Source organism: Kogia breviceps, chromosome 7 (assembly GCF_026419965.1).
Source record: "Kogia breviceps isolate mKogBre1 chromosome 7, mKogBre1 haplotype 1, whole genome shotgun sequence".
Classification (NCBI taxonomy): Eukaryota; Metazoa; Chordata; class Mammalia; order Artiodactyla; family Physeteridae; genus Kogia; species Kogia breviceps.
The window spans coordinates 64,256,106-64,273,223 of NC_081316.1; the positions used below are offsets into that span (position 1 = coordinate 64,256,106).

Sequence of the window (17,118 nt, forward strand, 5' to 3'; positions counted from 1 at the left end):
CTCCTCTGACTCACACAGAACTTGATTTGTATCTTTCCTATGGCAATTGTATTTTTCTGCAGTATGTTATAGTTATTTGTGTCCATGTCTGTTTCTCCCACTGAATGGCGAGCTTCTCAATGTGGCCAAGGAGCATGTCTTATCCAACTCTGATTCCCCACACAGCATGGACAATGCCTGGTATATGGTAGGTGCTCAATCAAAGTGTGGAATGACATTAAGTTACAACGGCTGAGTTCTTTGTCTTCCTGTGTCATGGATTCTCTGGGAAAGCTGTTGAGATTGTAGGCAGATGATCAATTGGTTTTATATCCCTTTCTTTCCTGTGCATTTTGAAAAGGGCTGGAAGAGGAAGAGAGTTAAAGCTATCTGTGGATCCATATTGCAGAGATTTCAGCCAGGGGTCCTTGGAGAGGGTAGTAATATGAATCATAACTAACGTGTGCAGGGACTCTTATACTTTCACACCCATTAACTCTGCTGGGTCTCACAAAGACTGTAGGATGTAGGCTGGGTAGGCAATATTTGGCTTGTCCCAGTGTTACAGCTGAGGAACCCAAGGCTCAGAAAAATGAAGTGATTTGCTCAAGATTATATCAACTCAAAGGAGAGCTGGGACTCAGACCCAGACCTGTTGACTTCAAATCACACGCTCTTGGGATTGCAGAGGCGACAAAAACACAGACTCTCTTCTTCTTGATAAATGTTTGCAGAATTAAGGAAGGAAACCCACAGTTTAAACCTTGAGGAGGTATACCTGCATCAGACCCCAGTTGTTATCCTCACACATGTTTATTTGCTCATCTAGGGGTTTAGCTCCTCAAAGGTAGGATCCATGCCTTCTCCTTTATTTCTCTCACCACAGCTCAGGCCTTTGGCAGGCGCCTCACTTTTGCTGACTCTTGGCTTCCATGTCTATAAAATGAGGAGGCTGAGCTAGAAGTTTAAGTCGGGTCACATTCCCACGAGTGCCCAGCACAGAGCCTGGCCCACAGTTTCCATCACCCTCCCTGTGGACAACTCTCAGCTCCAACACTAGAGGCCTCCAGGACTCCAGCTGACATGATGGAGTGTGTACCCTGCACGTTGCAGCCTCTTCCCAGGCTGGCTTTGGAAACCGAGCCTCCTCCAGACAGCAGGACTGCTCCACTCACGCAGATCAAGTTGGGAGCATCATTAGTCATGTCAGATGACATAGTTAACACTTGGGGCTGGCACAACCAGTTCATCAAAAGCTCCTATGTGTCTGGCTCCATCACTGCAGCTGCGGAACTACTGTATGTGGAGCAGGCAGCACATCAGAGAAGCAGTGCCAGAGAGCTTCCAAACTGGTTTTGATTAATTGCATGGACATGTCTTTAATTGGTGCCAGGGTAGCAGCCAGAGAACTTATGGGAAAGCAGGATGTTATGCTTTCATTCCCTGAAGTCTCATAAAGCAATGAAAGATGAGGAACAGGATCACTGCTCGTTGAAAATTTATTGACCGTGCAGACCCAGAAAACAAAAGTTAACTATCTGAATTGAAACCTAACCTCATTTTCCCAACTCATTGGAAGCCTTGCATGTTCCCCTTTGTGCCCCTGGCTCCTGCTGAGATGTACAACTGAGTGAAAGGTGTGATTTCTAAGGAATGAGTGCTATAGCATGGAGATGGCACCCTCAGCTTTCCCAGATGGGTGCAGAGGTATCTGGGAAGGTCCCTCCCCTCAGAAACATCTCTTCCTCCAGCACACCACCATCCTATGAACTGATATCAGTCATTGATCCGCTTTGGGTGAAGTATTCATTTACACATTCATTCTTTCTTTTCCATCCTTAGAGATTTGTGTTGAGTGTGTCCTAAATACATAGCACTGTTCTGGTGTCATGGAGAATACAGAATGGAATGGTGTCGAATACAGATCCTTCCCTTAGGGAAAAGGTTATCTAGGAGAAAGGAGAGGATGGATACACAAATGAACTAATGCATGATGGGTGCATCACAGAAAATGAAGCATTGAGATTTGCCATCAAGAGGACTTGGGTTCAAATCTTAGCCCTGATTCTTATTTCTGAGTCACCACGGAAGTCACTCTGATCCTCTGAGTTTTAACTACAGGATAGGATAATAACACTGCACCTGGCTGCCATGAGGCTTATAAGAGGTAGCAGAGTTGAAAGAACACAGTGCAGGACCTAACCGATCAGTAAAGGGTTGCTAATTCTGAATAAGCGGCACCAGGGAGGTTCTGAGAAAGTGCTATGTGAGAGTTCATGTATTCAAGGAACAAATGTTTACCAATTACAGACTTGGTGCCAGGCTCTGTGATGGGCATTAGGGATTTAGACAGGAAGCTCTGCCATTGACAAGACTGAGATCCACTAGGGAGTAGCAATGCTATAGTATGGTAAGAATGGCAAGTCGTTACATGTGTGCTGACAGGAGTCTGCTCTGAGCCAGTGGGGAGGAAAGGAGGGAGTGGTCACTTTTACCCAGGGAAAATAAATAGGATAGATTTGCCTGAAGAGGCGATGCTTGATCTAAGTCCTAAAAAATGAGAAGATTTTTGTTTGTAGATAAAGCACAAAAGGGTATTCCATGCGCAATACCACAGTGTTCTTTTTGTTTCTAGAACAAGCAACGGTTATCCCCTGAGATTTTGGAATTAGCTGCTTTCTTTGTATGGAAAGTTCTTCCCCTAAATTTCCCCAAAGGGGACTTCTTGACATTTATAACCTGGTATTTTCTTATTCATTCCTTTGTTTATTTTATGACTCTCTGACTAGAATGACAGGTCCAAGAGAAAACAAGATCTAGGCTGTCTTTCCCTCCACTCTATCACAATGTCTAGAACACTGCCTAGCATAGTGTAGGTGTTCAATACATGTTTGTTGCCTGAATAAATAAATAATAAACAACAGGAGGCACAGGAGGGCCTACTGCAAACAAAGAACCATTAGCACACTGCCTGGTGCACAGCAGGCATTGAATTATTTTCTCATAAAATTGAACAACAAGGAATAACTAAAGCATAGGCTGGAGGAATTGAGGTGGGAAATAAAAGAAGAGGTGGCCTCTGAGCTGCTCCCTGAAGGCCAAGAAGGATGGCAATGTGATGGGGATGTTGGGAGGGGATCCGGAGGACTAAGTAAGATAACTTTTAAATCTCTTCCAACCTTGAGCTTCTAAGACTTTCTCCCAAACAAATCATCTCTTGCCAATCTTCCGGGTCTCCTCACTCACACTCCTCCTTTCTACTCCACTCTGTCTGGAGGCTGTAAGGACATCTGACACACCATTTCCTGCCAGTGTAAATCATGGACTGATACGTGATGCTTGTTCTCAGTTTTTACCATCCCCCAGGTGGAGATGACCCTATAACTCAGGGTGGAGGCCCCAAGCAAAGGCAGCCTTTCCACAGGATGGCAAATAAGGGAGAACTTGTTTACCCACCAGCACCTTCCTGGCCCTGCTCCCAGGTAATTTTATGTCCTCTGGTCCTGGATCTGCTCCTTAGTTGGATGCACCTCAGTTCACTTGCTGGAGCACTGATGTGTGACTGTTTAACTGCCGCTGCTTCCTGTCCCAGGGATCCTGGGCCTCAGGGAGCACAGGAAAGAGACAAGAAAGAGAGCTTTCTATGAGGTAAGCTTTGACAGTCATAATAAAGGCCAAAAACTAACACTCATATATAGTGCTTAACAATTTACAAAGCCCTAGAGAACTCCTGTTCATCCTTCAAGACCCTGCACAAATGTTACCTCTTTTCACCCAACTTCAACTCCAGGTAGAGCTAATCCTTCCCTCCATTATAGCCCTTATTACCTTGTAATGAATTTATTTGCATATGTGTCTCATTTCCTTCATCAGACCATCAGCACCTTGGGGACAGATCTCTTCTCTCCTAGTAAAACACATTTCTTTTTTTCTTAAAAAGTAATTTTCATCATACATATTTTTCTAATTATGAAAGTAATATTTATAGATATAATGATAAAAATTGTATATATAAAATTATAATGAAGAAAATTTTAAATCACTTATAATTTCATCACCCAGATAAAACCACTGTTACCATTTTGAGTATATCTTGAGCCTTTTTTTAGCATATGGAAAGTAAAAATGGACTATGTAATGCATGTGGTTTTGTAGTCTGGCTTTAGCATCTATTCCATTGTGAACATAAACATGTCATTGACAGTTCTTCAAAAACATCATTTTAAATGGCTGCATTATTTTCATTTAATGAGTATACCACAATTTACCTGACAATTTCCTCATTGTGGGACATTTGGACCAGTTACTTCTTTTTACTGTTTTACAACTAAAATAAATAGCTGTATACATAAATCTTTGTCTGCATCTTTGACTATTTCCCTAAGAAAGATTCCTAGGACTGGAATGTCTAGGTCAGCTGGTTAAAACTCTTCAAAGGTTCTTGATGCTCACTGCCAAATTGCTCTGAGAACCAATCTACAATTCCACCAATGCATGAGTGTGCCTATCTCACAATGCCTTGACCTACATTTACTATTATTCCATTGGGGATCTTTACCAAGCACCGTGTTCTTTTTCACAATGCCACTCAAGGTGAGTAATTTTTTCTTAAACACACCAAAAATTATTCAGCCACACTTAGAGTTGTCTTCTTCCAAGATATCAACCTAGGAGGGTATATTTATTTGAACAGTTCTTCTGCTGCTTTTCCTATAATTTTGATTTGAAAATTGCCTGAAGAGCAGACAACCCATTCTTTTGCATCTCAGTTGCAATACAATTCTGTCTTTGGGGCATGATTTTTTTATTTTTGGCAATAATCAAAAGCCATTTGGAAAAAAAAAAAAAAAAAAAGCCATTTGGAACTCATGGTAAATGAGAAGAGGAGCTGCAGCTGGGTTTGTGTCAGTAATGACATTGAGGTTTTTTGTGACTTGTGAAGGGGAGTCCCACAGGAGTTTTGGGGCAGTAGTGGCATCATCAGAACAAGTGCCAGGCCTCCCAGCATGATCATTCCAAAGTGGCTACACGGAAGTGCAGGCACAAGTCTAGCACAGGTAATTATGGGACCTCTTCTCATGACTTCATCATTACTCCGTGTATAGCCCCAGGTACTGGTGTCAGTTCATTTCAGAGCTGGTCCTATCCTACTTTCTCTCTTCATCAAGCCCACTTGAGCCTGATGTGACTCCAACACCAAGATCTTAGGGGCCAGTTTAGGGGGAGGGTGGGCCATGGTGAGGCAATGGAAAGAGTGTTCGGACTGCAGTCAGAAAGCTGGGTCTGAAGCCTGGCTCTGCCTTTTACCAGCCATGTGTTAGGCCTCATTTGTAGATGATTTTACTTCACAGGATTGTTAGGAGAAATGGGGACCGCATAGAACCATACAGACATAGATACACACATACATACACGCACACTCATGCACACAAAATAGCTAATGTATTGAGCACTTACTCTGTGCCCAAGTACTGTGCTTTATATGTATGTGGCACACCCTGCTGTTTGGTCACCCAGAAGCCATTTCTCCCTTGCTCCCTCCCACCACAGCTCTCTCGTAGTTAGGGGTGATCACATATGGCCCAGTTCTGGCCAATGAGATTTAGATAGAACTCTCCTGGGAGTTATTGAGAGAGCTTTTGCTTTCCTGATGAAACAGGACTGCGAAGTTGGAACTGTCTTCCCATCCCCACCCCTTCCTGCTTTGAACTTGGAGGTGAAGGTTGGGCATCGCAGCCATTTTGTAATAGATAGAAAGACCAAAGGAGCACCTCTGTTATGTCAGAAAGTAACTACCTATTTGTTTAAGTCACTGTTAGTTACTGCTTGCAGCTAATAATATTCTAATACACGTGCATAAAAAGTGTCCACACATAATAAATGCTTTATAAAGTGTTTCCATTTATACTCATATTCAACTATACTTCCTCCAGCCAAAGAACTAATGATGTAAATGATAATCGTCTCATATTTATGCAGTAGTTGGCAATGTTCAAAAGGTTTTCACTTCTGCGCTTCCCTGGTGGCGCAGTGGTTGAGAATCCGCCTGCCGATGCAGGGGTCATGGGTTCGAGCCCCGGTCCGGGAAGATCCCACATGCCGCAGAGCGGCTGGGCCTGTGAGCCGTGGCCGCTGAGCCTGCGCGTCCGGAGCCTGTGCTCCGCAACGGGAGAGGCCACGACAGTGAGAGGCCCGCGAAAAAAAAAAAGGTTTTCACTTCCATTTTGTCATTTGATCCTCACAACTCTGTAAGGAAGGGAACTTTTTATCCTAAAGATCCTTTTTAATTGCAAAAGGATATTTAAGAAGTATTTTAGAATGCTTATATGTTACACATAGGCTTGTCTGCTTTTCTTCCTTTTTTCCTTCCTTCTTTCCTTCCATGCCAGTCCTGGGCCTGTTTTCCTCAGACTCACCCCTCAGCCTTCTGCTCTGCCGTGCTCTGTAGCACAGGGAGGTTGATCCATTCAGGCTGTGAATCCAAACCCTAAGACATGTGACTTTGGCCCAAGGGAAGTACTAGCAGGACACTGGAGGTAGGTTGTGGTGGGGAGGGGAGGCCGAGGGATGTCCCGCCCACCCGACCCCCCATAGCATCTGCCTGAGGTGGTATTTCCAGCTACACATTTTCCATGGCTCCTGCTTCCACTGCTAGGGCCCCAGCTTCTGATCATGTGGCTCCTGGCTTCCATCTCCTGGCTCCTGGTTCCTGGTGACACTGCCTCCTCCCTCTGCCCCTTTGCCTTATGGGTAGCAGTAGTTTCCTTGATAAGCTCTGGGATGCCTCTCTGTCCCCTATCCTATCACCTGTGTAACCAGTCCTCCTCATAAAGGTCCCTCTACTGTAAATACTTGATGTGGCTTCTTTTTCCTCAGAGTCATTGATCCACATCACTTTTGTAGGGCACCCAATCAGGGCCAGGCTCTGTGCAGAATGCACAGGGCAAGAGGCGCTCTAGTCGAAGGAGCAAAGTGAAAAGCCTCAGAATGTGCCACTCTCTGCCATCACTTGGGCTTCTTCCTTCTTCCAGGGGCAAACCAAAGAATCTGCAGGACCCTTGGTATGTCCCCTTCACTGCCCACTGCACGCGTGAGCTTGGGGGTGCTTCTGTAAGGGGCAGAAATGCCTGTTGGCTTTCACTTCCTCCCAGGCAAATGCTTCTGAGAACCAGGGGCTCTCAGGCTCAGGACAGCCCAGCTTCCATGACCTAAGTTTTACTCCTTCCCCTTCTCTTCAAAACAGCCTTAGCTAAGAAGCAGGAAGAATCTTTTCCAGGGTATTTGCTTCAGCAAAATGCCAGGGGTGAATTATCCATAAAGGCTAATAATGGATAGAAGCCAGAGGTACCAAGTCAACTTTAGGATGCCTAGATATCTTGCATGGGATTTTGCAAACAGACTGGACACAAAACCCATTTCCCCATTTAAAGTTTTATGGCTTTGGCAATTTGGACAACCATTCTGAGTTTCCATTTTCTTATCTAAAAAATGAAGACAATAAATGTTTTTCTCACAGAATGATTCCTTCTGATCTGGGAACTTCCAGAAACATGATCAACTATCCTAATATAGATGGGTTTCCCATCCCACCCCCTGCTACAGACACATAGAGATGCTGGATGAACTATAACAGACATTATATTTTTATTGCCAAATTTGAAAAATATAAAGAGAAATCCCCAGATATCAAAAATGAAAAAGAAATGAAAAACTCAAAGCCAGAACAGGTCATAGGTGATGTGCCTTAGCTGCCACAAGGATTTCACACTTAGCTATAGATCCTGAGATCTGCTGGCCAGGGTTCCACCGAACACTAAGGAGTAGGAGATGGGGCTCCAGTCCTGGGCAGGTGAGAAAGCTGGAACTGAGCCCCTTGCATACATCCCTGACATTGGAAGCTCTGTCCCCTTCCATGAAAAGGAGACTGGAAAAACTCTACCCCAAGGTTACAGAAGTTCAAGGAAGCTTGATGTCTGAAGAGGCCTTGGGAAGGGAAGAAATGGCACTCAAGAGAAACAGAAATCCCAATCAGTGCCAAATGCATATGGAGATTTAAACTTACTCTACCTGTATGTGCAGACAGCTAGTGAGATAACAGAAAAATTGGTCCAGACATTAAAATTCTTAGGTTAGGGCTGAAGTAAGACCTATTAAAATTATTAGGTTTAGGCTGAAGTGAATTCAAAATAGCTCTGCAGGGATGTTTACCAATCCAGGGCTTGCAGAATCCACTAGAAAAAACAATCCCTGATGAAGCTGCTCCTGAAAAGTATCAAAGCACATGAGGAAAGAAATGAGCAAAATGGAGAGTCAACCAACACAACAAACTAGAGAGAAGAAGGGTTAAAAAATAAAATAGAACCATTTAGAAGAGACTGTGGGTGGGAAGGAGTGTCAAAAGGAAGGGGATATGTGGATATATGTATACATATAGCTGATTCACTGTGTTATACAGCAGAAACTAACACAACATCATAAAGCAATTATACTCCAATAAAGATATAAAAAAATTAAATTAAACCTCTTTTCTATTCAACTATAAATAAATAAATAAATAAAAGAGACCGTGGGGACTTCCCTGGTGGTGCAGTAGTTAAGAATCCACCTGCCAATGCATGGGACACGGGTTTGAGCCCTGGTCCAGGAAGTTCCCACATGCCACGGAGCAACTAAGCTTGTGCACCACAACTACTGAGCCTGCGCTCTAGAGCCCGCGAGCCACAACTACTGAGCCTGTGTGCCACAACTACTGAAGCCCACGTGCCTAGAGCCTGCGCTCTGCAACAAGAGAATCCACCACAATCGCACCGCAATGAAGAGTAGCCCCTGCTCACTGCAATGAAAGTCCGTGCACAGCAGTGAAGACCCAACTCAGCCAAAAATTGTTTTTTTAATTAATTATTTTTTTAAAAAAGAAGAAAATTGAATCTAGAAAAAGAAGCTAGATGTAAGGAGGGAGATGCAAGTGAGGTGCTAGAGTCAGCTCTTATCAGCCCAAAGAGTGACTGTTAAATTTTAAGGAATTTTGAGAACTGGTTGTAAAACAGTCATTGCTAAAAATTAAATTATACAAACTTGCAATTAAATGAATTACTTCTTTGTGTGTGTGGGGTACGCGGGCCTCTCACTGCCATGGCCTCTCCCGCCACCGAGCACAGTCTCTGGACGCACAGACCGAGCGGCCATGGCTCACCGGCCCAGCCGCTCCACGGCATGGGGGATCTTCCCAGACCGGGGCACAAACCCGCGTCCCCTGCATCGGCAGGCGGACTCTCAACCACTGCGCCACCAGGGAAGCCCTAAATGAATTACTTTTAAAATAAAGGTAAAGAACAAAGAAAGTGAATTAAAAAAACAAACAAAAAAAACAAAACAAAAATAAAATAAAGGTAAAAAATCCTCACAATGCATCACTTCTTAATTATTTTACTACAACTTTTCTATTATCTATGCACTTGAGGTTATCTCCTACAACTATATGGTAGAAATACTACAGAATGGTGTGTTGCTGTGCATCTTTTTCCTTCTCTATATTTCAGTGATGTCACATTGGTAACTTGAGTATTTGCACCTCAGAGCTCAACAAATGCTACAAGTCAGGGCTCCCTTACTCCTACTACATGAGAACTGGTTGTTAAACATCTATCAGCACACCACTGAATATAAGAAATAATGGTTTACATTGCCAGGTATATATCCAAGAGAACTGAAAACATATGTCCACAAAAATACTTGTACACAAATGTACGTAGCAGCCTTATGTATAATACCAAAAAGTGGAACTAACTCAAATGTCCACCAACTAATGAATAGATAAATAAAATATGGTTTATCCATAAAATGGAATATTATTCAGGCATGAGAAGGAATGAAGGACTGATGCATGTTCCAACATGGATGAACATTGAAAACATTGTGCTAAGTGAAAGAAGCCAGACGCAAAAAGCCATATGTTACATGATTCCATTTATATGAAATACCCAGAATAGGTAAATCCATAGAGACAGAAAGTAGATTAATGCTTGCCAGGGGCGAGGGATAGGAGGAATGGGGAGATTTCTTTGGGGGATGATGAAAATGTTCTAAAATTAGATAGTGGTGATGGTTGCACAATTTTGTGAATATCCTAAAAACTATTGAATTGTATCTTTAAAATGATGAATTTTATTGTACACAAATTATATTTCAATAAAAAAAGGACTAAAGAAAGGTAGGCAGAGAAATTGGTATGCATGTTTGTAAATATAAATAAATTCTGGCTGTTAAAACATCTAATGGAGGGGGGGTGAGTGGTAAAAAGTCAGTTGGAACTAAAATACTAAAAGCCAAATTAAGTGGAAGATAGAGGGGGTGGAGAACAGAATTAAAGAACTCTAAAGTTCCTGAAATTTTCACAGTGTGCTAAAGATAGTGATTAACTTAACAATGTTAGGTTGAGTATGCACATTGATAACATAAGAACACCCACTGAAGGAATATAATTAGAATGTATAACTTCCAAACCACTAGTGAGACAAAAAAGGGAGTAAAGAAAACAACCAAAGTAAAAGAGGGCAGGGTAAGAGAACAAAGCAAATAAAACACATGGCAAAGGACAAAACAAAGGGAGAAAATATCCACAATATGTCATAAGAAGAAGAAATGTAAACATGCTTAAGAAAAGACAAAGATTCTCAGACTGGATTTTTAAAAATCCAGCTGTTGGGGCTTCCCTGGTGGCACAGTGGTTGAGAGTCTGCCTGCCGATGCAGGGGATACGGTTTGGTGCCCCGGGCCGGGAAGATCCCACATGCTGCGGAGCGGCTGGGCCCGTGAGCCATGGCCGCTGGGCCTGCGCGTCCGGAGCCTGTGCTCCGCAATGGGAGAGGCCACGACAGTGCGAGGCCTGCATACAGAAAAAAAAAAAAAAAATCCAGCTGTATGTTGGTTACAAGAATGCATTCAAAAGATAATGACACAGAAATGTTAAAAGGATGGGGGAAATATATTAGGCAAATACAAAATGAAATAATGCAACAGTAATAGATTTTAGGCCAAAAAGCATTATTAGGGATAGAGTCAAATGCCTTAATGATAAAAGAGTTCATCAGGAAGATATAATGAGCGGCACATATTTGTACCAACTGGAAACATTGCCTCCAAATATATAAGACAGAATTAAAAGGAGAAATGGACAGATCCACATAGTGGGAGATTTTGACACATCTTCCTCAGTAGCTGATAGAGGAAGAAGACAAACTATTTGTAAGGCTATAGATAATTTGAACAACGCAAAGATCATTTTTTCTTTCCATCTTTCCATACATCCATTCCTGGGCCTTGCAAGTTCCTCCTCCCTGTAGCTATACACTGAGTAAATTGCCAAGCCTTGTGGATTCTCACTGTGCAGTGGGCTTGTTCCCTGCCAGTACACTTTCATCCTGGAGTTAGTTCTTTGGCTCAGGCTTTAGTTGTCTTGCCTGAACCATGGTAATTGGTTCCTAATTGACCCCCCTATATTTATGGAGAACTGCCTGAATGACATGTCGTTCAGTAGTTTTAATGTTGACACTATACATTTTATCATTGGATTAAGCCAGACCAAAGGTACTACAATATTTCAGTCCCAGTGGAGTCACTTTTACTGAACTGAGCTCTGGTGTGAAGTTAACAGCTATTTGGAGGGATGGTAAAGACAGAATCCTGGGAAACTCCCTCTGGCTGGTATATTATTTCAGGCACACACAGTATCCTCTTCATGAGGAAATATTGGGAGGAAACATTCTGAAATCTGTACTTCGCTAATATAAGAGCTCAAATATATTTTATGGATGCTAAATCATGTAACCAATATTTCCACTTTGCTAGGGTCACTAGAGAACTCACAGCCAAATTTGCTGGCTACTTTTAACAAGTACATAGTCCCCCCCTTATCCGCTGTTTTGCTTTCTACAGTTTTAGATACCTGTGGTCAACTATGGTCAGAAAATATTCAATGGAAAATTCTAGAAATAAACAATTCATAAGTTTTTAAAAAAGTAATTTAATATTTAATTTATTTACTTATATTTGGCTGGGTTGGGTCTTTGTTGCTGCGTGCAGGCTTTCTCCAGTTGCGGCGAGCAGGGGCTACTTTTCGTTGCGGTGCGCAGGCTTCTCATTGCAGTGTCTTCTCTTGTTGCGGAGCTCAGGCTCCAGGCACACGGGCTTCAGTAGTTGCAGCACGCGGGCTCAGTAGTTGTGGCTCATGGCTCTAGGGCACAGGCTCAGTAGTTGTGGCGCATGGATTTAGTTGGCTCTGCAGCAAGTGAGATCTTCCCGGACCAGGGCTTGAACCCATGTCCCCTGCATTGGCAGGCGGATTCTTAACCACTCCGCCACCAGGAAAGCCCAACAACCCATAAGTTTTAAATTGCACACTATTCTGAGTAGCTTGATGAAATCTTGTGCCACCTGCTCTATTCCACCCAGGATCCCCAACCATTAATGTCGTCCACTCCTGACATCCAACCATCAACACTCTCATGATCTCAATGATCATCTCAATAATCCAGTATCACCTGGAGCAGTGATCCTCATCAATACATCAGAAAGTCAATAGTAGCCTAACAATACATCACAATGTCAACTTTATTCACCTCACTTCATGTCATCACATAGATTTTATCATCTCACATCATCACAAGAAGTGGGGTGAGTACACTACAACAGGATATTTTGAGAGAGAACACATGCACATAATTTTTATTATAGTATATCATTATAATTGTTCTATTTTATTATTGGTTATTGTTAATCTCTTACTGTGCCTAATTTATTAAACTTTATCATAAGTATGTATGTATAGGTAAACAGTACATATAGGGTTTAGTATTATCCATGGTTTCAAGCATCCAGTGGGGGTCTTGGAATGCATCCCCTGTGAGTAAGAGGGGAAGACTACTGTATTCAGAATAGTAATAGCCAATATTTATTGAATGCTTGCTCTGAACCAAGCACTGTTCCAAATGCTTTATATGTTAATCTATTTAACCCTCATCTCATTCCAATGAGATAGGACCATTATGATCCCCATTTAAAGACGAGGAAATTGAGGCCCAGAAAGATTACATAACTGGCCAAAGGTTTATAGCTTGTAAGATGGAAAGCTAGAATTTGAATCCAGGCAGTCTTTTTTCCAGAGTCCATACTCTTAACCACTATATGATATTACCTCTTTATGTTTTATGATAGGCATGCCTGTGTTCTAATCATAACCCCTAGCTCTATTAATTTTCTATGCTTATACTGTTGCTTCTGGCCCAAATGTAGTAATAGGCTTTGGACTTACCTCTGGACAAAATATATGAAACAACAGTTTTTAAGACATTGGATATCAGACAACTAAAGATAGTGATTCCTAAGAGACAGGAAATAAGTGCAGTAAGCCCTATGATTATCCCTGCTTACCTCCTGGAGAGGATTTCCAGGCCATGGTACCAAGAGAGAAAATCGAGGCAGAGCCCAGTAGTTTCCCTGAGTTCAGGAGATGGGGTGAGGAATCTGGGCTGGTCAAGGTGGTGAGTTCACAGGGAAGAATGCCTAAGGTAAGAGAGGTACACAAAAAGGAAGCTGTGGCTATCTGCTGAGGGTCCTCCTTGAGTCTTCAGCATGCATGTGAGGAAACTACCTGAAGCCAGAAAAAGAACCTTCCAAAAGAATGAGAAGGAACAATTCTTGGAGATCACACAGGTCCAGTTCCTGTTCCCAGCATTCAGAGTGGCAAGGAATATTTCACAAGGCATCAGATCGGCTTTGCCACAATAGTGGGGCAAAATTAGCCCTAGGCTAATTTAGTACTCTAGTCCCAACTAACAAAACTTAAAAGCTCTTTCCAAAAAGCCAGAGGGCCCATATAGAAGGAACCATGATGAGGGGGGAAAATCAGTCAATTTAAACTGACCAAGATAGGTAGAATGGATAGATAAGGACATTAAAATAGTTATAACTATATTCCACATGATCAAGAAGCTAGAGAAAAGAGTGAGCTTGTTAAATAGAGACATGGGTGATATAAAAAAAGACCCAAATCCCAGTAGTAACAAATGCAATATCACCTGGAGCAAATGATCCTTATCAGTACATCAGAAGGTCAATAGTAGCCTAACGAGGGTTTCCCTGGTGGCTCAGTGGTTGAGAATCCACCTGCCGATGCAGGGGACACGGGTTCGTGCCCCGGTCCGGGAAGATTCCCACATGCCGCAGAGCAGCTGGGCCCGTGAGCCATGGCCGCTAAGCCTGTGCGTCCGGAGCCTGTGCTCTGCAACGGGAGAGGCCACAACAGTGAGAGGCCCGTGTACCACAAAAAAAAAAAAAAAATAGTAGCCTAATGATATATCACAATGTTAACTTCATTCACCTCACTTCATCTCATCACACGGAAAGACAGATAAGGACATTAAAATAGTTGTAACTATATTCCACATGATCAAGAAGTTAGAGAAAAGAGTGAGCTTGTTAAATAGAGACATGGGCAATATAAAAAAGACCCAGGGACTCCCCTGGCAGTCCAGTGGTTAAGACTCTGTGCTTCCACTGTAGGGGACATGGGTTCTATCCCTGGTTGGGGAACTAAGATCCTGCATACCACATGGCATGGCCAAAAATTTGAAAAAAAAAAAAAAAAGACCCAAATTCCAGTAGTAACAAACACAGCCAGTGTCCATGTCCTGGTTTCTAAATACCATTCTCCAATAAAAGGAACCAGCGTTCTTTAGAGAAATGGTTGATTGCCGATCCGGAACAGGGAAAACGCAAGATGATCCTAGAGCATAATGTAATAGTAGAAAGTAAGGAAGTGTTCAGAAAACTAAAGGAAAGAGCATGTTAAAGAGACACAGAAATCAACCTGAAAGGGCATCCAATGGCCAAAGCTGGAACAATTTGACCAATAAAATAAATAACATAGTATTGGGTTATAATCCAAAATATTAAATAAATATACATGAGTCCAAATTGATACTAACAAATAAATTGGGGAGAAAAGACAACTATTCCATATAGAAGAATTCTGAATAATATATGCATACTCCCCTCCATAGGAGGCAGAACTTAATCATTCTCCACTCCTTGAGTGTGGCCTGAACTTAGTGATTTGCTTCTAAAGAACAGAGTATGGAAAGGGAAGAATAGTAACTTTACAGTAGGAAAATCTAGCAAAACTACCTTAACCAAGTGTTTAAAGATAACATCAACAATGATGTTGTGTGGATATCATGTGCCCTCTAATTTGATGTAATAAGGACCCTTCACCTCTATGTTATTCTTTCCCCAAACCCATAACCCCAGTCAAATCATGAGGAAAACATCAGATAAACCCCAATTAAGGATATTCTATAAAATACATGACCAGTACTCTTCAAAACTTTCGAAGTCATTAAAAACAAGAAAAGAGTTAGAAACTGTAATGGGTCAGAAGAGAACAGGCAACAAAACAACTAAGTGAAATGTGATATCTTTAACTGGTTCCTGGAACAGAAAAAAAGACATTAATGGAAAACTGTTGAAATCTGAATAAAATGTGAAGTTTAGTTACTATTAATGTACCAATGTTGATATCAGTTTTGATAACTGTACTATGGTAATGTAAGAAAATAACATTAGAAGAAACTGAAACTGGATGAGAGGCATATGGAATACTTTGAAAATTTTCTATGAGTCTAAAATTATTCCAAAATTGAAAAGCTACTTAAAAAAACCCAAATCAAAGTTATAGGGATAGAAACTACAATGTTTGAGATAAAAAATACATAAAATGGGATAAAAATAGATTAGATATTTCAGAAGAAAGGATTAGTAATTTGGAGACACAGCAATAAAAACTACACAAAAAGACACAACAAGATGGACTTCCCTGGTGGAGCAGTGGTTAAGAATCTGCCTGCCAGGGGCTTCCCTGGTGGCGCAGTGGTTGAGAATCCACCTGCCGATGCAGGGTACACGGGTTCGTGCCCCGATCCGGGAAGATCCCACATGCCACGGAGCGGCTGGGCCCGTGAGCCATGGCCGCTGGGCCTGCGCATCCGGAGCCTGTGCTCTGCAACGGGAGAGGCCACAACAGTGAGAGGCCCGCGTACCGCAAAAAAAAAAAAAAGAATCTGCCTGCCAATGCAGGTGACACAGGTTCCATCCCTGGTCCCGGAAGATCCCACATACCACGGAGCAACTAAGCCTGTAGGCCACAACTACTGAGCCCGTGTGCCACAACTACTGAAGCCCACTTGCTTAGAGCCCGTGCTCTACAATGAGAAGCCACCGCAATGAGTAGCCCACGCACTGCAGTGAAGAATAGCCTCCACTCGCTACAACTAGAGAAAGCCGGAAGCAGCAATGAAAACCCAACACAGCTAAGGATAATTAATTAATTAATTAATTCAAAAAAGAGACACAAGAGGAAAAAAGACCAAAAAAATTGAATAGAGCATCATTGAGTTAAGGAACAACTTCAAGTGGCCTAACATACATGTAATTGAAGACCCTAAAGGAAGTAGAGGCAAAAAAATTCTTTTGAATAAATAATAGCCATAAATTTTCCAAAAATGATGAAAACTTTAGGACCACAAATTCAAGAATCCCAGTGAACCCTAAGCAAAAGAAACATGAAGAAAACTATACCAGGTCATATCTTAATAAAATTGCTAAATTCAGTGATAAAGAAAAAGTCTTAAGACCAGCATGAGAAGAAACAGTACATACCGGGGAACAAAGATAAGAATTACAGCAGAATTTTCATCAAAAACAATGTAACCCAGAAGACAGTGAAGCAAAATCTTTAAGATACAGAAAGAAAACAAAAAGAATTGTTAACTTATAATTTGAAAATATCTTTCAAAAACAAATGTGAAAATGGGGAAAGAATAGTCTTCAACAAATGGTGCAAGGACAGCTGGCTATCCTCATGCAAAAGAATGAAGGTGGGCACTTACCTCACACTATATACACCAACAAACTCAAAATGGATCGAAGACCTAAATATAAGAGCTAAAACTATAAAACTCTTGGGAGAAAACATAGGGGGAAATCTCCATGACTTTGTTTTTGGCAATGGTTTCTTGGCACAAGCAACCAAGGGAAAAAATAGATAAATTTGACTTCATCAAAATAAAAAACTTTTGTGCATCA

At 41.9% G+C, this 17,118-nt stretch overlaps 1 protein-coding gene across 1 annotated transcript in view; it reads right to left on the minus strand.

Annotated features, from left to right (window-relative positions):
* Positions 1–1,255: 1,255 nt before the first annotated feature.
* GVQW3 (GVQW motif containing 3) overlaps positions 1,256–17,118 on the minus strand; it is a 28,906-nt gene continuing 13,043 nt past the window's right edge. The window contains exon 2 of the mRNA XM_067038472.1: positions 1,256–1,513. Coding sequence (XP_066894573.1) covers positions 1,256–1,513 — 258 coding nt within the window. The remainder of the gene's footprint in view (positions 1,514–17,118) is intronic.